At 40.3% G+C, this 15,407-nt stretch overlaps 1 protein-coding gene across 1 annotated transcript; it reads left to right on the top strand.

The window, feature by feature from the left end:
- Window positions 1–109: 109 nt before the first annotated feature.
- On the top strand, window positions 110–15,281 carry ext2 (exostosin glycosyltransferase 2). Its single transcript, XM_029144507.3, has 15 exons — window positions 110–439; window positions 1,248–1,590; window positions 1,698–1,921; window positions 2,229–2,318; window positions 3,221–3,337; window positions 3,519–3,714; window positions 3,819–3,958; window positions 4,046–4,139; window positions 6,418–6,549; window positions 9,326–9,515; window positions 12,079–12,245; window positions 12,803–12,946; window positions 13,272–13,400; window positions 13,863–13,945; window positions 14,057–15,281. The coding sequence occupies exons 2-15, from the start codon at window positions 1,276–1,278 to the stop codon at window positions 14,193–14,195; spliced, it is 2,160 nt and encodes a 719-aa protein (XP_029000340.1). The 5' UTR covers window positions 110–439; window positions 1,248–1,275; the 3' UTR covers window positions 14,196–15,281.
- The last annotated feature ends 126 nt before the right edge of the window (window positions 15,282–15,407 follow it).

The raw sequence follows: 15,407 nt of genomic DNA, 5'->3' as shown, positions 1-15,407 counted from the left end.
AAAGCTATATTTGAGCCATAGTGTAGGTGCAGTGTATTGTGAGTGCACAGATGGTCTGATAGAGATCACGCATGACTGTTGAGCTTTAAGGAGGAGCCGCGGGTCAAATGATGCAGCATGGATGGGAAGTGTCCGTTTGATACCATCACCTTGGAGCATGGCGTATTTATGCAGTCTCAGTAACTGAGCTGAGGGGAAAAAACAAGCCTCTCTCTATTTCGCTTTCTCTCTTTGTCCACCAGAGGGCAACAAAGTCTATACACCTTGAGTGACAGAAGGAAAGAAGAACGTCTTCCGTACTTTCACACTGACTTCCGGCAATGCTAATGTTAGCTTAGTGCTAGGCTAGGTTACGGTTACTCGTAAGTCTGACCGGTTTTCTAATGACGGTCAATGAATTAAGGTTGAACGGTCGAGCCGTGTTCTATTAAACGTCTCGGTGAGTAAAGCCCAGGAACATGTTTTGATACTGTCCTAATTTCCGACCATTTGATAGTGTTTATTGACGGTTGGCTCACGTTGGTGAACTAAGAGCTAGCTAGTTACCTTATCTAGCACGAATGTTTACACAGCTGGCTTAGCTGACGACTATCATTACCAGCTAGCTTCTTACTTCTTCCTAACTTAACACGTCATAGTCCGTATAATAGTTATTCCACCAGAGCGTATTTCATAGATAGTAATGACTCAATAGTTTGTAAGTTTTTTGTCTTAGCAACACTGATTTGATAGCAGTTAGCTCGGCGCTAACTCAACCTTATGTCTGAAACATATTTGTTGGGAGGTTATAGAAATTGAGACTTACAGCTTATGAACTAGGTGACATTAAGTAATGCCGGTTAAGTAGTTGTTGTTGATGGGTTACATTTTTTATTTGTTGACAATCTACACGTTGGGACATACGTATTTTTAAACTGTGGCGTCGCGTTATTTACCTCTTCGACGGGGCAGGTCGGCCGATGATGTGCTGAAACAGTGGCGTTTTATTCTTAAGATTATAGCTAAAATGAACAGTTAAGAGAAATAACATAAAAGTATATAAAATTAAAGTGCCTAATGCAATGATGCAGTAATTTATCCACAGTTTTATCGTGTTCACTAAAGAAAATCATTCAATTTGAGAAGTTCGATCTAGATAGTTTAGTTCTAGATATAGTGTTTTTGTTTATCTAAATGCGTTCTGTAAAATTACTGCTCATTGTATAAATGATACGTTAAACAGATTGATCCTACTTTTTTTTTTGCAGTGGCCGTCTGGACAGAGGAGTGTCAAGAATGTACGCCTCCGGGAAATACAGTTCTCGGGGCCCAGCTCTTATTCCTCGAATGAAAACCAAGCACCGTATATACTACATTACCCTATTCTCTGTGGTGCTTCTTGGCTTAATAGCAACAGGAATGTTTCAGTTCTGGCCCCACTCTATTGAGTCCACAGCAGATTGGACCCTTGATAAACGCAGTGTCCATGATGCCCCTCTCATCCACCTGCCCGTCTCCAGTCCCATTCCTGAGAGAGGTGACCTCAGCTGTCGTATGCACACCTGTTTTGATGTATACAGATGTGGTTACAATCCTAAGAACAGAATCAAGGTAACTGTCCTTCACATCATTGATCAGTCACAAACTAAATGTATTCCTTTTAATAATTTTTCGTCTCATTGAAGTCATTGCTCAGTGCTGATATGGTTATTTTGTAGGTCTATATCTACCCTCTGCAGAGGTTTGTAGATGAATTGGGAGTTCCGATCAGCAGCATTGGACTGTCTCGAGAATACAATGACCTGCTCAGTGCCATCTCCGACAGTGACTTTTACACAGATGACGTCACCAGGGCTTGTCTTTTTATCCCGTCTATCGATGTGCTGAATCAGAACTCCCTGCGTATCAGAGAGACCGCACAGGCTTTGGCAATGTTACCAAGGTACAGGTTTACATTTGACAGGGTCAATTAAAAAAAAGCTTAACTCGTTTAAATCAAGTTGCAGATCAAGTAACTGAAACAATTTGATAAAATTTGCGTTACAATGTCATCAACCTATGCCTATAGAAGGTAGACGCATCCTAAGATTTTATCTTCTGGCCAAAAGTCAAGTTTGTTAAGTTATGGCTGATATTGTATTTGATTTTATGTAATGTTGCATTTCTTACGTAAAACAACAAAATCTATTAATAATAATTAACCACATCATCCTTACTACAGCAACAATTCTTTTTATATTTTTTGATAGATGGGACAAAGGGATGAATCACCTACTCTTCAACATGTTACCTGGAGGCCCACCAGACTACAATACTGCCTTAGACGTGCCCCGAGACAGGTGACTATACAGGTGTTCAAACACCAGAAGAGTGACGTTCTCTCCTAACAGACCTTCATCTATGAATATAATGGAAAGGTCCCTACAAGTGGTGCCTGGATTATATTAATACAGCATTTTTCCCTCATAGCTGAATGCACTCCTTAAGTGATAAGAATGATCATTTGATGAAGATAAAAGACACATTTACAGGCAATAAGATGATAAAATGTTTTCAGGAGGCTTTGAGGAGACATTTAAAATCTGGTTGTATTTACCAGCAAGGAGCCCATATGTCTCAAGATGTCCGGTAGGCTAGAGTGATGGCTGAGAATTGAGGAGATTGGGTTTATGAACATGCGGCCTTGAGGCAATGAACACTATCTTTAGCTGTAAGGAATTTCCTGGACTGAGGCAGCTGGAGTCCATTTGGCATAAAGCCTCATCAGAACCAGGTGCATGACTGGCAGTGTCTTTTATTTAAATTCACCTTGCCTGAGAAAATAATAGTTTCCAAAATACACTTTAAATTGTAGTGCACTACAGTATATGTGATGAATATAAAAGTCGTCCTTTAATCAATCTGTTTCTTTTAAGTGATGCTTTTGGACTGAAAAAAGAGCCTTTTACAATATGACACACATGAAAAAAAGAAGTAAAGAGCCCAAAATCATAACCGTTTTATTATATAAATTCCCAAAGCAGTTTAACATAAGTCTATTATGACTGGTCTCTGGCACTGACACTTCTTTGCCACTACAAACTTTAACTGTAATTCTGCTATATTCAAGACATTCATACACAGGAGCCTAATGCTAGTCTCTGAACTCTTAAATAACACAAGTATTTCTAGGATCTATAAATATGAGAGTGTGTTGAATCCTGGGTGTGTTGAAGCATTGATCCAGATCCAATTGTTTCAGAGCGCTTCTGGCTGGAGGTGGTTTTTCTACATGGACCTACAGACAAGGCTATGATGTCAGCATCCCAGTCTACAGCCCTCTTTCTGCAGATGTTGAGCTGCCTGAGCGTCAGCCCGGGTGAGCAGATTTAAACTGTATTTATATTTGAGACATCCTATATAAGCATTGACAACATCTTCATCGACGGATTAGGAAGCAATACAGGACGTTTTAAATAGGCTTAACACTTTATATGTGTTAAAGTTATCTACATTCATCACAAAAATGGCCTTATAACCTGTTTTCCCTCTTCTCCCAGGCCCAGACGCTACTTTATTCTTTCTTCCCAGACTGCTATTCACCGAGAGTACCGTGCTGAACTTGAGCGCTTAAAGGAAGAAAATGGAGAAGCACTTCTTCTCCTGGACAAGTGTAGCAACCTGTCCCAGGGGGCTGCCTCTGCACGAAAACGGTGCTACAAGGGCCAGGTGTTTGATTACCCACAAATACTACAGGTGGGAAACATAGACTCCCGAGATGCAGTATTCATTTTTGAAATATTTCATATATCCAAAATGACAGGTCCTAACACTATCATGCTGACGACGTCTCTCCTCAGGATTCCTCATTCTGTGTGGTTTTGCGTGGGGCTCGATTGGGTCAGGCTGCCCTCAGTGATGTCCTGCAGGCAGGCTGTGTCCCTGTCATCCTTGCTGATTCCTACATTCTGCCATTCTCTGAAGTCCTTGACTGGAAAAGGTTTGTTTAAGTAATCGAACAGTCAAATTAAAAGGTTTTATCTTATTTTTAGTTTAAAAATATATTCTCTTTTATATTTCTGTACAGAGCATCTGTAGTTATCCCAGAGGAGAAGCTCTCTGAGATGTACACCATTCTGAAGAGTATTCCTCACAGACAGGTTGAAGAGATGCAGAGACAGGTAACCCAACCTCTCTCCTTAAAACATAGACATAGGGTAGCTTTTAAAAACATTTTTGACCACCATGTGAGTTTAAATACTTGATTGTTACAGTATATCTAAAATTAGTGTCTGTTGTCCAAACCAACATGAAAGCCAAAACCAATCTAAAACAAGAAAAACATGTAAAAGCATCTAGAAGAAAGGTGAACAGTTCAGCTGCTCCTCATTTTCTTGTAAGAACTGTGCTGCATTTACTTATTACGCTGGACCAAAAACACATTTTAGACCACACACGGAGACCCGCTTGGGTTTGATTTGCGCTTGACGAGCCCAAAGATCTTGGCTTGCCCGTAAGAGGAAAGGTGTCTCCGATTCTTGTCATTATTTATACTTGAAATGCCATTTGCAATAGCAGCTAACCAGTTGTTAATGTATGTTCTAGTTAATATGCATTCATTTCACTAGTTTTGCCAGCAGAGGGCTCAGCAGCCTTTGCTACTTATGTGGATCACTGTGCTTTTCATCGTATCCTTCTGCTATATTTCTTTTAAAATTGTATAGTTGAAGTGTTAAATCCTAAAGAGAAATAAATAAATACATTTTAAAATTCTTTTAATAGATTGACTAACAAATGATACTAGAGTGTTCTTTCTAATTGCGTTTTCTGATAACAAATCATTAAGATCATTAAGCTTTAAAGCTGTACCTGCCACCTGCCTGGTGCTTCATACCTACAGTATATGGTGTTAACCCAGTTACAAACACTGACACCTAGTGGAACTAATGGTAATATTTGACATAATAATTTTTTTTTTTTATTATTCTTTACTTGCAGAAATGCTAAGATATTAGAATGTCTTGAATGTGGAATCTACACTCAAGACAAGAAAATGAATAGCGCCACAAACTATGGTCTGTGACCCCACAGAAAGACCACAGGAAAACTTACCACCACCAACGTTATGTAATCCAGCATGAAACCTGATGCCTAAGCGGCGTTTTTCAGTTGTTGAATTACAAATGCCAAATACTGCAGGTTTTAGTTTAATGTAAATGTTCTAATGAGGTGCATGCATTTGTGTGCCTGTAAATGTTAAGTAGAACAAAGTAATGCAGACTAATGAAATCTAATCTTTAAAATAATCTACCAAGTACTGGGTAGTAAGTTGTTTAATTTTCAGTCCAGTTGTTTGCTTTGAGAGCATCAGAGCTGCTCTTGTACATTTGTAGTCCTGTACATGTTTTTCATAAAAAGAACACGATGGGAACAACGTGCAGCCTTTAGTCTATATGCTGCTATAGAATGATGGAATAGGGGTCTCTTCTCCTCTTGGCAATGCTGTCTCTTCTTTCCTGCTCATAAAAATTCCTTCAGGCGCTGGGAGAGGTTGGAGGGTGGTGGAACAGGCCCTCGAGCCAGCACAGTTTGCTTTTTGCCTTCTCCCAGTCGGAAAAGGAACTTTCATCACTAGCTGATTTATGGGCCGCTGGGATTCCCCCCTTGAGATTAGAAAGTCTTTTTGGATTCTGCTCACCCCCACTGTAAAAATAAATGCTGTTTTTGTGTTGTTCATCTCCAGCACTTCGCACCATACCCACGCGTCCCGTTTAAGTAATGGTCACTTGTTCATGCACACACATTAGCCACTGCTGCACTCCAAAAGGAGGTCAACAAAGAAATATACCTCATGGTTTGACACACAAACCCTCCAGAATTAACATCTACCCTGGAATCATCTATCATTGCGGATCTGGTGGAGTAATGCAGCCCGCTGCCTCCTAGCAGGAGACAGTTTAGTTTAAAGCTTTATTAACTCCTAATAGGGTTTTCTTGCCTCTCAGTTGCCCCATGAAGTTTTTTTTAATATTGTTGAATATGTTCCTCTATGAGACTTGGGTGAGATTTAGGTATAAATATAAAGTTTTGAACTATTAAATAAATCATGTCACTGAATAAGCAAATATTGCAAAGCTAGGATTAAAATTTTTGGGGTTCGGGCAGCAAAAAATGTTGTTTGAATTGGGAATGGAGGCAGTGAGGCAAAATTAAAATGTGGGTTAAGAGTTCACTTATCACTGAAGTCTGCTTTTCACATTAGAGATCTGTTAAAGAAAAACAGGCACAGTAAGAAAATCATGAGTTCCCATTAAAGGTTGATAAAGGGCAGGAGCCTAGAGGAGGCTGCTTTTTCTGATGCTGCTGGAAAATTAGAATTTTACAGTTTGGAATCAACGCTGGTGTTAATGCTGTCGTGTAACAGTCTCACTTCTCAATGTGTGTTCTCTCTGTCTACAGGCCCGCTGGTTCTGGGAGGCCTACTTCAGCTCCATGAAGGCTATTGGCCTGACAACACTCCAGATCATCAATGACCGCATCTACCCGTATGCTGCACACACTTATGAGCAATGGAACAATCCACCTGTGGTGGTATGTAACGTGTATTTGTTACTTTTAGTCATTGAGAAATTATATTATTATTGTGTCCGCGTCTGTTATTTTGCTCTTTTAAGAGATTGCGTTATGTCATTAAGTTAACTCTATTGTGACTGTGTTGCTTCTCCACAGTTATAGTGTGTTTTTGCAGCTTCCTCAATGACACACATCCACAGTGAATCTCTGACTATAAAGATGCTTACAGTTCTGCACAAAGTGTCCTCCACCTTTTTATAGATTCAAGCCCTTGTGGCAGATTGAAGTTGAATGTCTTACTGAAGTACCACACATGCAGCACTCTGGTAAACACCCAGCGAGCTCTGAGGCAGCCAGCGAGTGTCAGCAGTTCTGAACTAGGAGGATGCCTTGTGGTGAAAAATAAGTTCTTGCATGTCTGAGTCATTCTGTTTGTAGAGAGTGTGCTGCATGTGACGACTGGTGTATGTGTTTAGCATCTCTGAGGTTGTGGGAGTCTGTGGCTGCAGACAGCTTGGCTGTGGAACTGTCTCTCAGGAGCTGTTAATCAGCCTGGTCTGATGTGGAGTCTCCTCCATTCTCCACACGCCTGTGTGTAGCCAAATGTCTACAAATATCACAGCATAGGTAGATCCATAGAAATGGTAAGATTGGAGAGGCATTGGCGTGAACAAAAGTCATGTCTGATGTCTGGCATCTCACATCTCCACAAATCTTCACAGACATTAGAGATTGATCGGTTTTCTGTGGTTCAACTGCTCACTTTAGGCCTCCTCAGCAGTTACACTTGACAGTTGACCACTTAAGTTAAAATGTTTTGTCACTGCATGTAGCCCACAGTCCAATCGATTATTATCACTCCGCTCTCAAGGTTTGTCCAGACTCAGTGGAAGCTAATTGTATAAGGCTACAGATCTTTGGCCATTCATGCCTGAGACATGAGATGAAGTGTTTTCTCAATTGATTCACTGAATGGATGGTGAGAAGAACTTGCACAGAGCACTAAATAAATCAAGCAGACATTTTCCCCCTCTCCTCCTGTAGTCTTTCGACTGGTAATTGAAAGCACATTTCCCAGGGTTGCTGGTGCCTTTTGGAGGGGGTTGCAGAATAAGGGACAAGCTGCATTTTGTTTAAGGTTTTAGGTAGTAGTGATACTTCTGATGTTCCTACATAAAAAGAATTGGGCTCTGAGTATTCATCACAATAATCCTAAACTGATTAGTTTTAGAGAAGTTTGTATTTGATAACTGTTGTCTTTAAAGGGTCCAGTATAGTCTGTAGATTAAAAACTGCTATTAGGCTGAAGTTCTGATTTGTTGCACTAACAATATACTGTAAAATGTTGATGTAATCCCCCAGTGCCGTTTAAAGTCTGCTGATCCTATGCTGCAGTGTGGTTGTGAACACCCCAACCATGCATACCTCTAAAACTGAGTCAGCACTTTAACCTCAGTCTTTTTCTCTTACAATCTTGTTGGTCATAATTCATACAAAGTATAACTTTTGTTTTTTACTTTGCATCCCTGCACATTAGAATTTGGGATGTTTCTAGTGATAAAGACATTATTGAAGTTCTTCATTTTACCTCCACTTTGAATGTATTCACATCCAACATAAATGAAGAACGACAAAAGCAGTTCAGATACATAACAGTTTATTTAAGGTGTTAATATGAAGTCTAAAAACACACTGCTGTTTGACAAATGGCTTAAGGGGTGTCAGCTTCTTTTATTCTGTTTAATGCATCTGTGCCACTCATACGTGTTACTTTAATTATTTCCCCACTCTACTTGTAGGACAATGTGAGAATGAGCACAAGGAAGTTTCCACTTTGCAGTAAAGTGATTTTTTATTGGCGGAGGAGTGACGTGTAAAAGCAATGACTTTGTCTTTGACAGACTTGTGTTGATGCTGTGGAAGGAGCCACATAATCACTCTGTGGCCCAATAGGGCCAGGCAGAAATGGGGTTTATATGAACATCAAGAAGCCCACAGATTTATTACATACACGCTTTACCCCTCTCAGGCTGATGTGTTTTTTTTTTCCTTTCTGCAACCAAATATTGTTTATCAAGAACAAACCCCGCTCCTCCCAAATCTGCTAGTTTTATGTAAGCAAATAATTGTATATGGAATATGTTAGATAATCTTTTACTTGACCTTTTTTGTTGTTAATCTAATCCAAAGACCTTTAAAGTTAAGCACTTAGCACACACATACCATCAGAAAACTCTCCTGTTGCTTCCTTTATTTAACAGTGTCATTTGATCTGAGCTGGAGTGAGTGCGGGTCTTGGGGTTTACAAGCCATTTTACAGGGGAGCAATGAAAGAAAAGCCAAGTTCCGCAATGACGCCCACTTTTCACTGCCTGGCGAACGTGTCAGCCCTAAAAGAACGTCACCTGTCAAAATAACAGAGCCAGTAGCCAGTCTGTCTGGTTGGCACACTCCTTCCTGTTCTCATCAGATCTCTGCACTGCTACGTCTTTGGGCTTTGCCTGACGTTCGGACTGGAAGCATTAGCTCTGTGCTGTCTCCGTTAGCCCCTGAGAGACATTACTGGATGTTTTTTTTTTGCTCCATAATAAAAACCATCATGTGGAAATAACTGCAGGTGACCTCATTGTCCACTGAAGGAATATTATAGTGCATTAAATCATGGAAAACATGATTGATGGAGTGACACAGAAAACATTAAGCAAATTTTACAGTAGCTTTTAATGAAAATATTAAAAAAATATCCTTGTGCCTTAAACTGTCTGTGTTTGTCTTTGTTTCCCACCTGGTGTAGAAGTGGTCCAGTGTGAACAGCCCTCTCTTTCTGCCACTAATACCGCCGAGGGCTCCTGGGTTCACTGCAGTGGTTCTGACCTATGATCGTGTTGAAAGTCTTTTTCGGGTCATCACAGAAATCTCCAAGGTGCCCAGCTTAGCAAAGCTGCTTGTGGTGTGGAACAACCAGAACAAGAGTCCTCCTGAGGGTGAGTATATTTACCTTGGTAAAACCTAATGATGATTTAAGCTTTTTTGTTTGTTAGCTTATTTGGCATGTATATGTATAGAAAATGTTATATGGTGAAGCCCCAGTACACTTAATTAAGAAATATAAAAACTTCACAAAATTAAACAGCGTAATTTATTACATTGTTTGTTTTTGCATAGTATAAATTTTCCAGCTTTATTCCATATTGTAAACAGAGAAGCTGTTCAATGTCTCTGGTCTACATACTTAATAACATTTGTTAAAGTGTGCCTCGCTTTCCTTTTTCCTGTTCTTTGTCCGTCCCATGCTGGTTGCATAGGAGCAGCCAAACCTCATCCCTCCAGACTACATTACATATTGATGGCTAGAGCCACAATCTAGGTTTCAGTTTGATAACGGGTGAAGAAAGTGCTGGTCAATTTCTAACCTCAAAAAGAAAAAGAGCATTAAATGAAATAAGATATAAGATATTTATCACAACTCAGCAGCTCTAACATTGGTACATGTAATGTATATGTTTTTGCACCAATGAAAGAGTTGTCGGACCTGTCTTCTCTGAATTATCTTTATTATTACCTGTCTCTGACTTTTGCTCATGTCTTTAATTACTGCTAGCTTGTGTAGGACCTCGGCAATGGCACGCAGTAAGCCCTTATTAGTTGTTATTCATTGCATGTTAAGTCCTGCAGTAATAATTGGCCATAATATGGCAATTAAGTATATATCATTTATTTTGACCTTACACCACTGATGGCTTAACTCACACAAAGAGTGTTCTTAATATTCTTGGGAAGGTATTAAAGTGGCCCTGCTGCTGCGAGAGTCTGCCAACATAGTGAAGTAGTAACATGACTTTGAAGTACCTTCTCGTGGCTGTGAGTTGGCGCCTGGCTGGAGCTTTGTTGACCCATTAGAATTAACAAGGGGCCATTGACAGGTCAGGTTCATGGGGCTCAGGCCAGTACGAAGGCAGCTTTCTTACTGCGTTTTAAGATGCATCCAATTAACACGGTGTTCTTTTAAACAACCTGTAGTTATAATGTGAACATTATACACTGCCTGGTCAAAAAAGAGTTACCACCTGGATTGATCTGGGGTTGCTGCAGTTGGTTTGTGCTCAAAGAATGAGGTCAGCTGACTACCTGGATATGCTGAATGACCAAGTTATTCCATCGGTGGATTTTTCCTTTCCTGATGGCACGGGAATATTCCAAGATGACAATGCCAGGATTCATCGGGCTCAAATTGTGAAAGAGGGTTCAGGAGACATCATTTGCACACGTGCTTTTGGATGTGCCGGAGAGGCTTGGCTTTGTTCAACGGTCAGACTCTATGGAAGATCTTTGTGAAAAATAAATGCAACCATGGATTTTATCGTTATTATTTTATCGAAACAGTGCCACAGCGAATGTGTGCAAAGCTAAGGCGGCACACTAAGAAAGTTTTTTTTTTTTCTTTTTGGTGGTGGTGACTTTTTTTTAGCCAGGCAGTGTATTTTGTTACAAACCCGGGAAATTAAATCAAAATAAACATCTTCTTTCATTTTACATTATTAACAGCTAAAACTGCCATGCTGCTACGGTAAATGCAAAAAACATTGATAAAGGCTTCGCTTATTCCTTAGGACATGTGATTTTGCTTTGCTGGGTCTAAAATGTAGTGAAAGATGTCACAGAGGAAAGGAGTGACTCCTTTCTGACTCATGCCAAGGTGGGACTAAAGCTTTAAAATTCAGATAATAGGTCATAATTCCCCCACTTCTACGGTCTCTTTCCAACACTGAAAATAAAAAAGGGGCTGACAGCAACATGGATAGAATGAAAGGAAAAATAATGGGCATTTAACGTAGCAGTTTTCCTGACAATAACTTTTGACAGAAGACTTCAGACGTGGTTAGGGGGACCTGGAGCTGCTCTTAAAGCCTGCCAGACCCTAGTTACCCCATTAGTGAACGGACACATTCTGTGTGATCTCTTTGTGCCATAGTCCGTGCCATGGACACTGCCCAAGATCTTTGAAATCCTTCCTTGAAAAAAAAGAAACACTTTGTTGAGCTGCCCCATGAAGTCGTAGTAGCGTGGTTAGAATTGGACGTGCTTGAGGTTAGTGCAGCCATACGAGTCTGGGGGTGAAGTTAAACTTTCAGGGTGCTGTTTTCCATCACTAGGACACTCTAAATATCACTGTCAGTGGTAAATGACATCATAGACGCTGGTGGGGAACAATAATTGTATTAAACTCCTAAAAATATCTCAAAGGTTTATTGTAGTGTCACATACGACATAAACATGTTTATAAATAAAACAAAGGACTGTTTATTTTATTGTATCTATGAAATGATCAGTTGGTTTAAAATATGAAGTTGTTCATTTGAAATGTCAAATACATTTCACATTATTTACTTTGTTTCTACTTGAAAGGTAATCAGCTGGTTATGGGAAGTTTTCTTCTTCCAAAGCTATGTTGGTTAATCTCTTATCAAGAAATGATTCCAGTAAACAGTTTTAGTATCCGTGTGTATAAAACTATAAACACAGTTGCTTTTGTTTTTTTCCTGGCAGAGACCCTTTGGCCAAAGATCGGCGTTCCTCTCAAAGTTGTACGAACCAAAGAGAACAAGCTGAGCAACCGCTTCTTCCCATACGACGAGATCGAAACAGAGGCTGTGCTAGCGATCGATGACGACATTATTATGCTGACATCTGATGAACTGCAGTTTGGCTATGAGGTGAGAAAAAAGGCTCTTATTCAAACAAAAACCCTTATCCGTGACCATACTTTCCCACTTTTCTCTGATGGGAGATACGGCAGGGAACCATTTCAAGTTGATCCCGGAGTTTAAAGTCATTCCAAGAGAGCTTACAGTGTCATTCTCCACTTTTGGCGGGTGTGTGTTTCATGTGTCAAAAATTATGACAGGTCTAGAACTGATCATTTCCATACCCACATACCTGTGTGGTCAAACTTGCCAACACACTCGCCTGAATCCATTTAAGTCATTTAATAAAATGGTGTTCAGTTTAGGGATAATTATGTGGAATTACAGGCAGGATAGAAAAGCTGTCTGACTACATGATGGTGCTTTTCAATGGCTAAGGGTTAGACTAGCTTCTGGGGTCAGGCCTGACACTTACAGCCAATCACAAAGCTACTTCTATTTGAAACTTGACTCTCAGTTGCCGTCTCAAAGAAACAAAAATAATTGTGTTTCAGTATAACCCAAGTGTTCTCATTAGCTCAGTTAAGGTTGAAGTTGCCTGACAATCCGTCTTTGGTCTGATCCAGGTGTGGAGGGAGTTCCCAGACAGGTTGGTGGGCTACCCAGGCCGGCTGCACCTCTGGGACCACGAGATGGGGAAGTGGAAGTATGAGTCTGAGTGGACCAACGAGGTCTCCATGGTTTTAACAGGAGCTGCTTTCTACCACAAGGTGACCTACAGTAGGAAAGCAAATACTTCACAAGCTTAGGTGTTTCTATTGCAGCTAATTGTAGATGTTAGCTTTTGGTTTAGTCTCAAAAAACACTTCATTATATCTGTAATTTAAATAAAGTGGGACTTGTTTAATAGCTCTAGCAAGGTTATCTCACTTCTACCTAGAAGCTTACACATTCAAAGCGAATTCTGGCACTCATTTCTTCTACATATTCTTCTGTCATGTCGTCAAACATTGTCTGCATTGCTGTACATACTAAATCAGCTGTATGTCCACGTGACACGTAGCTATTGTTATTCTGAATTTGCTTTCCTTCCAGTACTTCAACTACTTGTACACATACAAGATGCCGGGAGACATCAAGAACTGGGTGGATGCTCACATGAACTGTGAAGATATTGCCATGAACTTTCTTGTGGCTAATATCACAGGCAAAGCCCCTATAAAGGTACGTCTGCGCTTGCGTCAGAGCTTTAGGCTTTCAGGGACAGGCGGAATCCTGACAGGGCGGCATCTCTGGGTCCGATCAGATCTCACCCTTCCGTCTTCATTGCCTCTCCCCCTCAGGCCCAGGTGCAGGGGCCTGAGCTCGAGCTCAGCCTTAACCTCCCTTATCTGTGTGTCACTCACTGGCACTCCCCCTCTCAGTATGTTTTGCTAAGCTCACCAGGGCTCACACACACCCTGCCATCAAGCCACGGGCTGCACACTTCCTTGCGCTTTCACCCACCCCACTAGCATATCTCAAAGGCCTGTCTTCAGAGGGCCCTCCACCCCACTGTCTGCTTTTCTCTGCATCTGTCACTTCCTTCTCTCCTACATGCACAGACTTCTGTCTGGACTGCTGAGGTTAAACACGGAGTTAAGTGAGCTGACATAACTAGTATGATTTGGTTCTGCTTCTGTTTAGGTGACGCCCAGGAAAAAGTTCAAGTGCCCAGAGTGTACTGCCATCGACGGGCTTTCCTTAGATCAGACGCACATGGTGGAGAGGTATGCAGTTTTATTCTGAAATCTTTTTGAAAGTAAAGAGTTCATTCTCTTGTACCCATCTGCTACAAAAATATTTTCTTCTTGATAACAATGTTTTATTTTCATCTGTAGATCTGAGTGCATCAACAAGTTTGCATCAGTTTTTGGTACCATGCCCCTAAAGGTAGTGGAACACCGGGCAGACCCAGTGCTCTATAAAGATGACTTCCCAGAGAAGCTCAAAAGCTTCCCCAACATCGGCAGCCTCTGACCAGCCAGTAACAGATGGTTGGACCTCATCACGGCCTCAGACCTTCAGGATTTGCCACCATCACCGTTGTCTTTTGTACTAGCACGTCAACATTCAGACTAAAGTGAAACAGGTTTTAGTCATTGCTCAGTTCAGAAGTGTCTCTCATTTGAATTTTTAAATTGAATATAAAAGGCAGCGTTGTAGAGGAAATTTGATTAATATATTGAATGTCAAGACACTGAAATGTGAGACACTCAAACTAATCCACAGAGTAATGTTACATGAATATCTGTTGGAGGCTGACACTAAGTCTGATGTTTAACAGGCCGACTGTTACTGCTGTGGAGCTGGAAGCTTTGGACCACATATACAGTGTATATATTTGTTTTTTGCAGCAGTGCTGTGCAATAGTCATAATTTATAATGTTCCAACAAGGATTTAATACTTTTTCATTTAAAGGCTGACACGGACCAGATTATTATAGCTGTACTATATAAAAGAGAAATGACTACAGGTTTATTGTATATGATATATAAATTAAAAAAATTACATTACATATCTAAGTAGGTTTTATCTCATGTCTCAAAACACAGCATGGCTTTAAGAAGAGTTTCACACGTGCTCTTTTTCATACACTTGTTGGACCATTAGAACAAATCATAAATTTAACATTTAGCAGAAACTGCTAATTAAAAACAGAGCTTTTATTGAATTGTAATTTTATACAGATATAGAAATATATATACACAAGGGATCCACCAAGACATTTGGAGTTGTTTCCAAGCATTTCAAAATGTGCAGGCTAAACACTAAACAATTTCCTGATCCATTTGTTTCAAAAGAAATGTATATGAATTTTTCATGCAGTTTTTTTTAATGTTTGTATGTTCTACCTGTTTGTGTGTTAATGGTCTGCTCCTTTCATCACTAGTTGTCTCTGCTGCAGTATTTTGGCTGTTAAAGACATTGCCTTGTATTATTTTTTTGTCTTTTTTTCATTATTACAAAAGGTTTTTTAGACTTGTTTCATGTATGTATGTGTAAATATGATTTTAAAATAGATGATAAAGTAAAGACCCCACATGTATGTCTCACCCTTTAAATGTTCTCAGTTTTTTGTGTGACTGAGGCGAGACGACGTTTTCCTTCTCCGTTCCTGCAGTGCCTCCGGTCAAGCATTCGGAGCCGACGCTCCGTGACACAGCTGATCCACTGTTCCCTCCAGCCTG

Source organism: Betta splendens, chromosome 3, assembly GCF_900634795.4.
Source record: "Betta splendens chromosome 3, fBetSpl5.4, whole genome shotgun sequence".
Lineage (NCBI taxonomy): Eukaryota > Metazoa > Chordata > Actinopteri > Anabantiformes > Osphronemidae > Betta > Betta splendens.
Note: the sequence above shows the minus strand (reverse complement) of the source record. Positions and strands in the feature narration are given on the sequence as shown.

Bases quoted from the DNA above. Each gene is read 5' to 3' on its own strand.
- ext2 (XM_029144507.3), top strand. From the start codon at position 1,276: ATGTACGCCTCCGGGAAATACAGTTCTCGGGGCCCAGCTCTTATTCCT. The intron at 3,338-3,518 runs GTGAGCAGATTT...CTCTTCTCCCAG, and splicing joins CTGCCTGAGCGTCAGCCCGG to GCCCAGACGCTACTTTATTC. The intron at 12,947-13,271 runs GTGACCTACAGT...CTTTCCTTCCAG, and splicing joins GAGCTGCTTTCTACCACAAG to TACTTCAACTACTTGTACAC.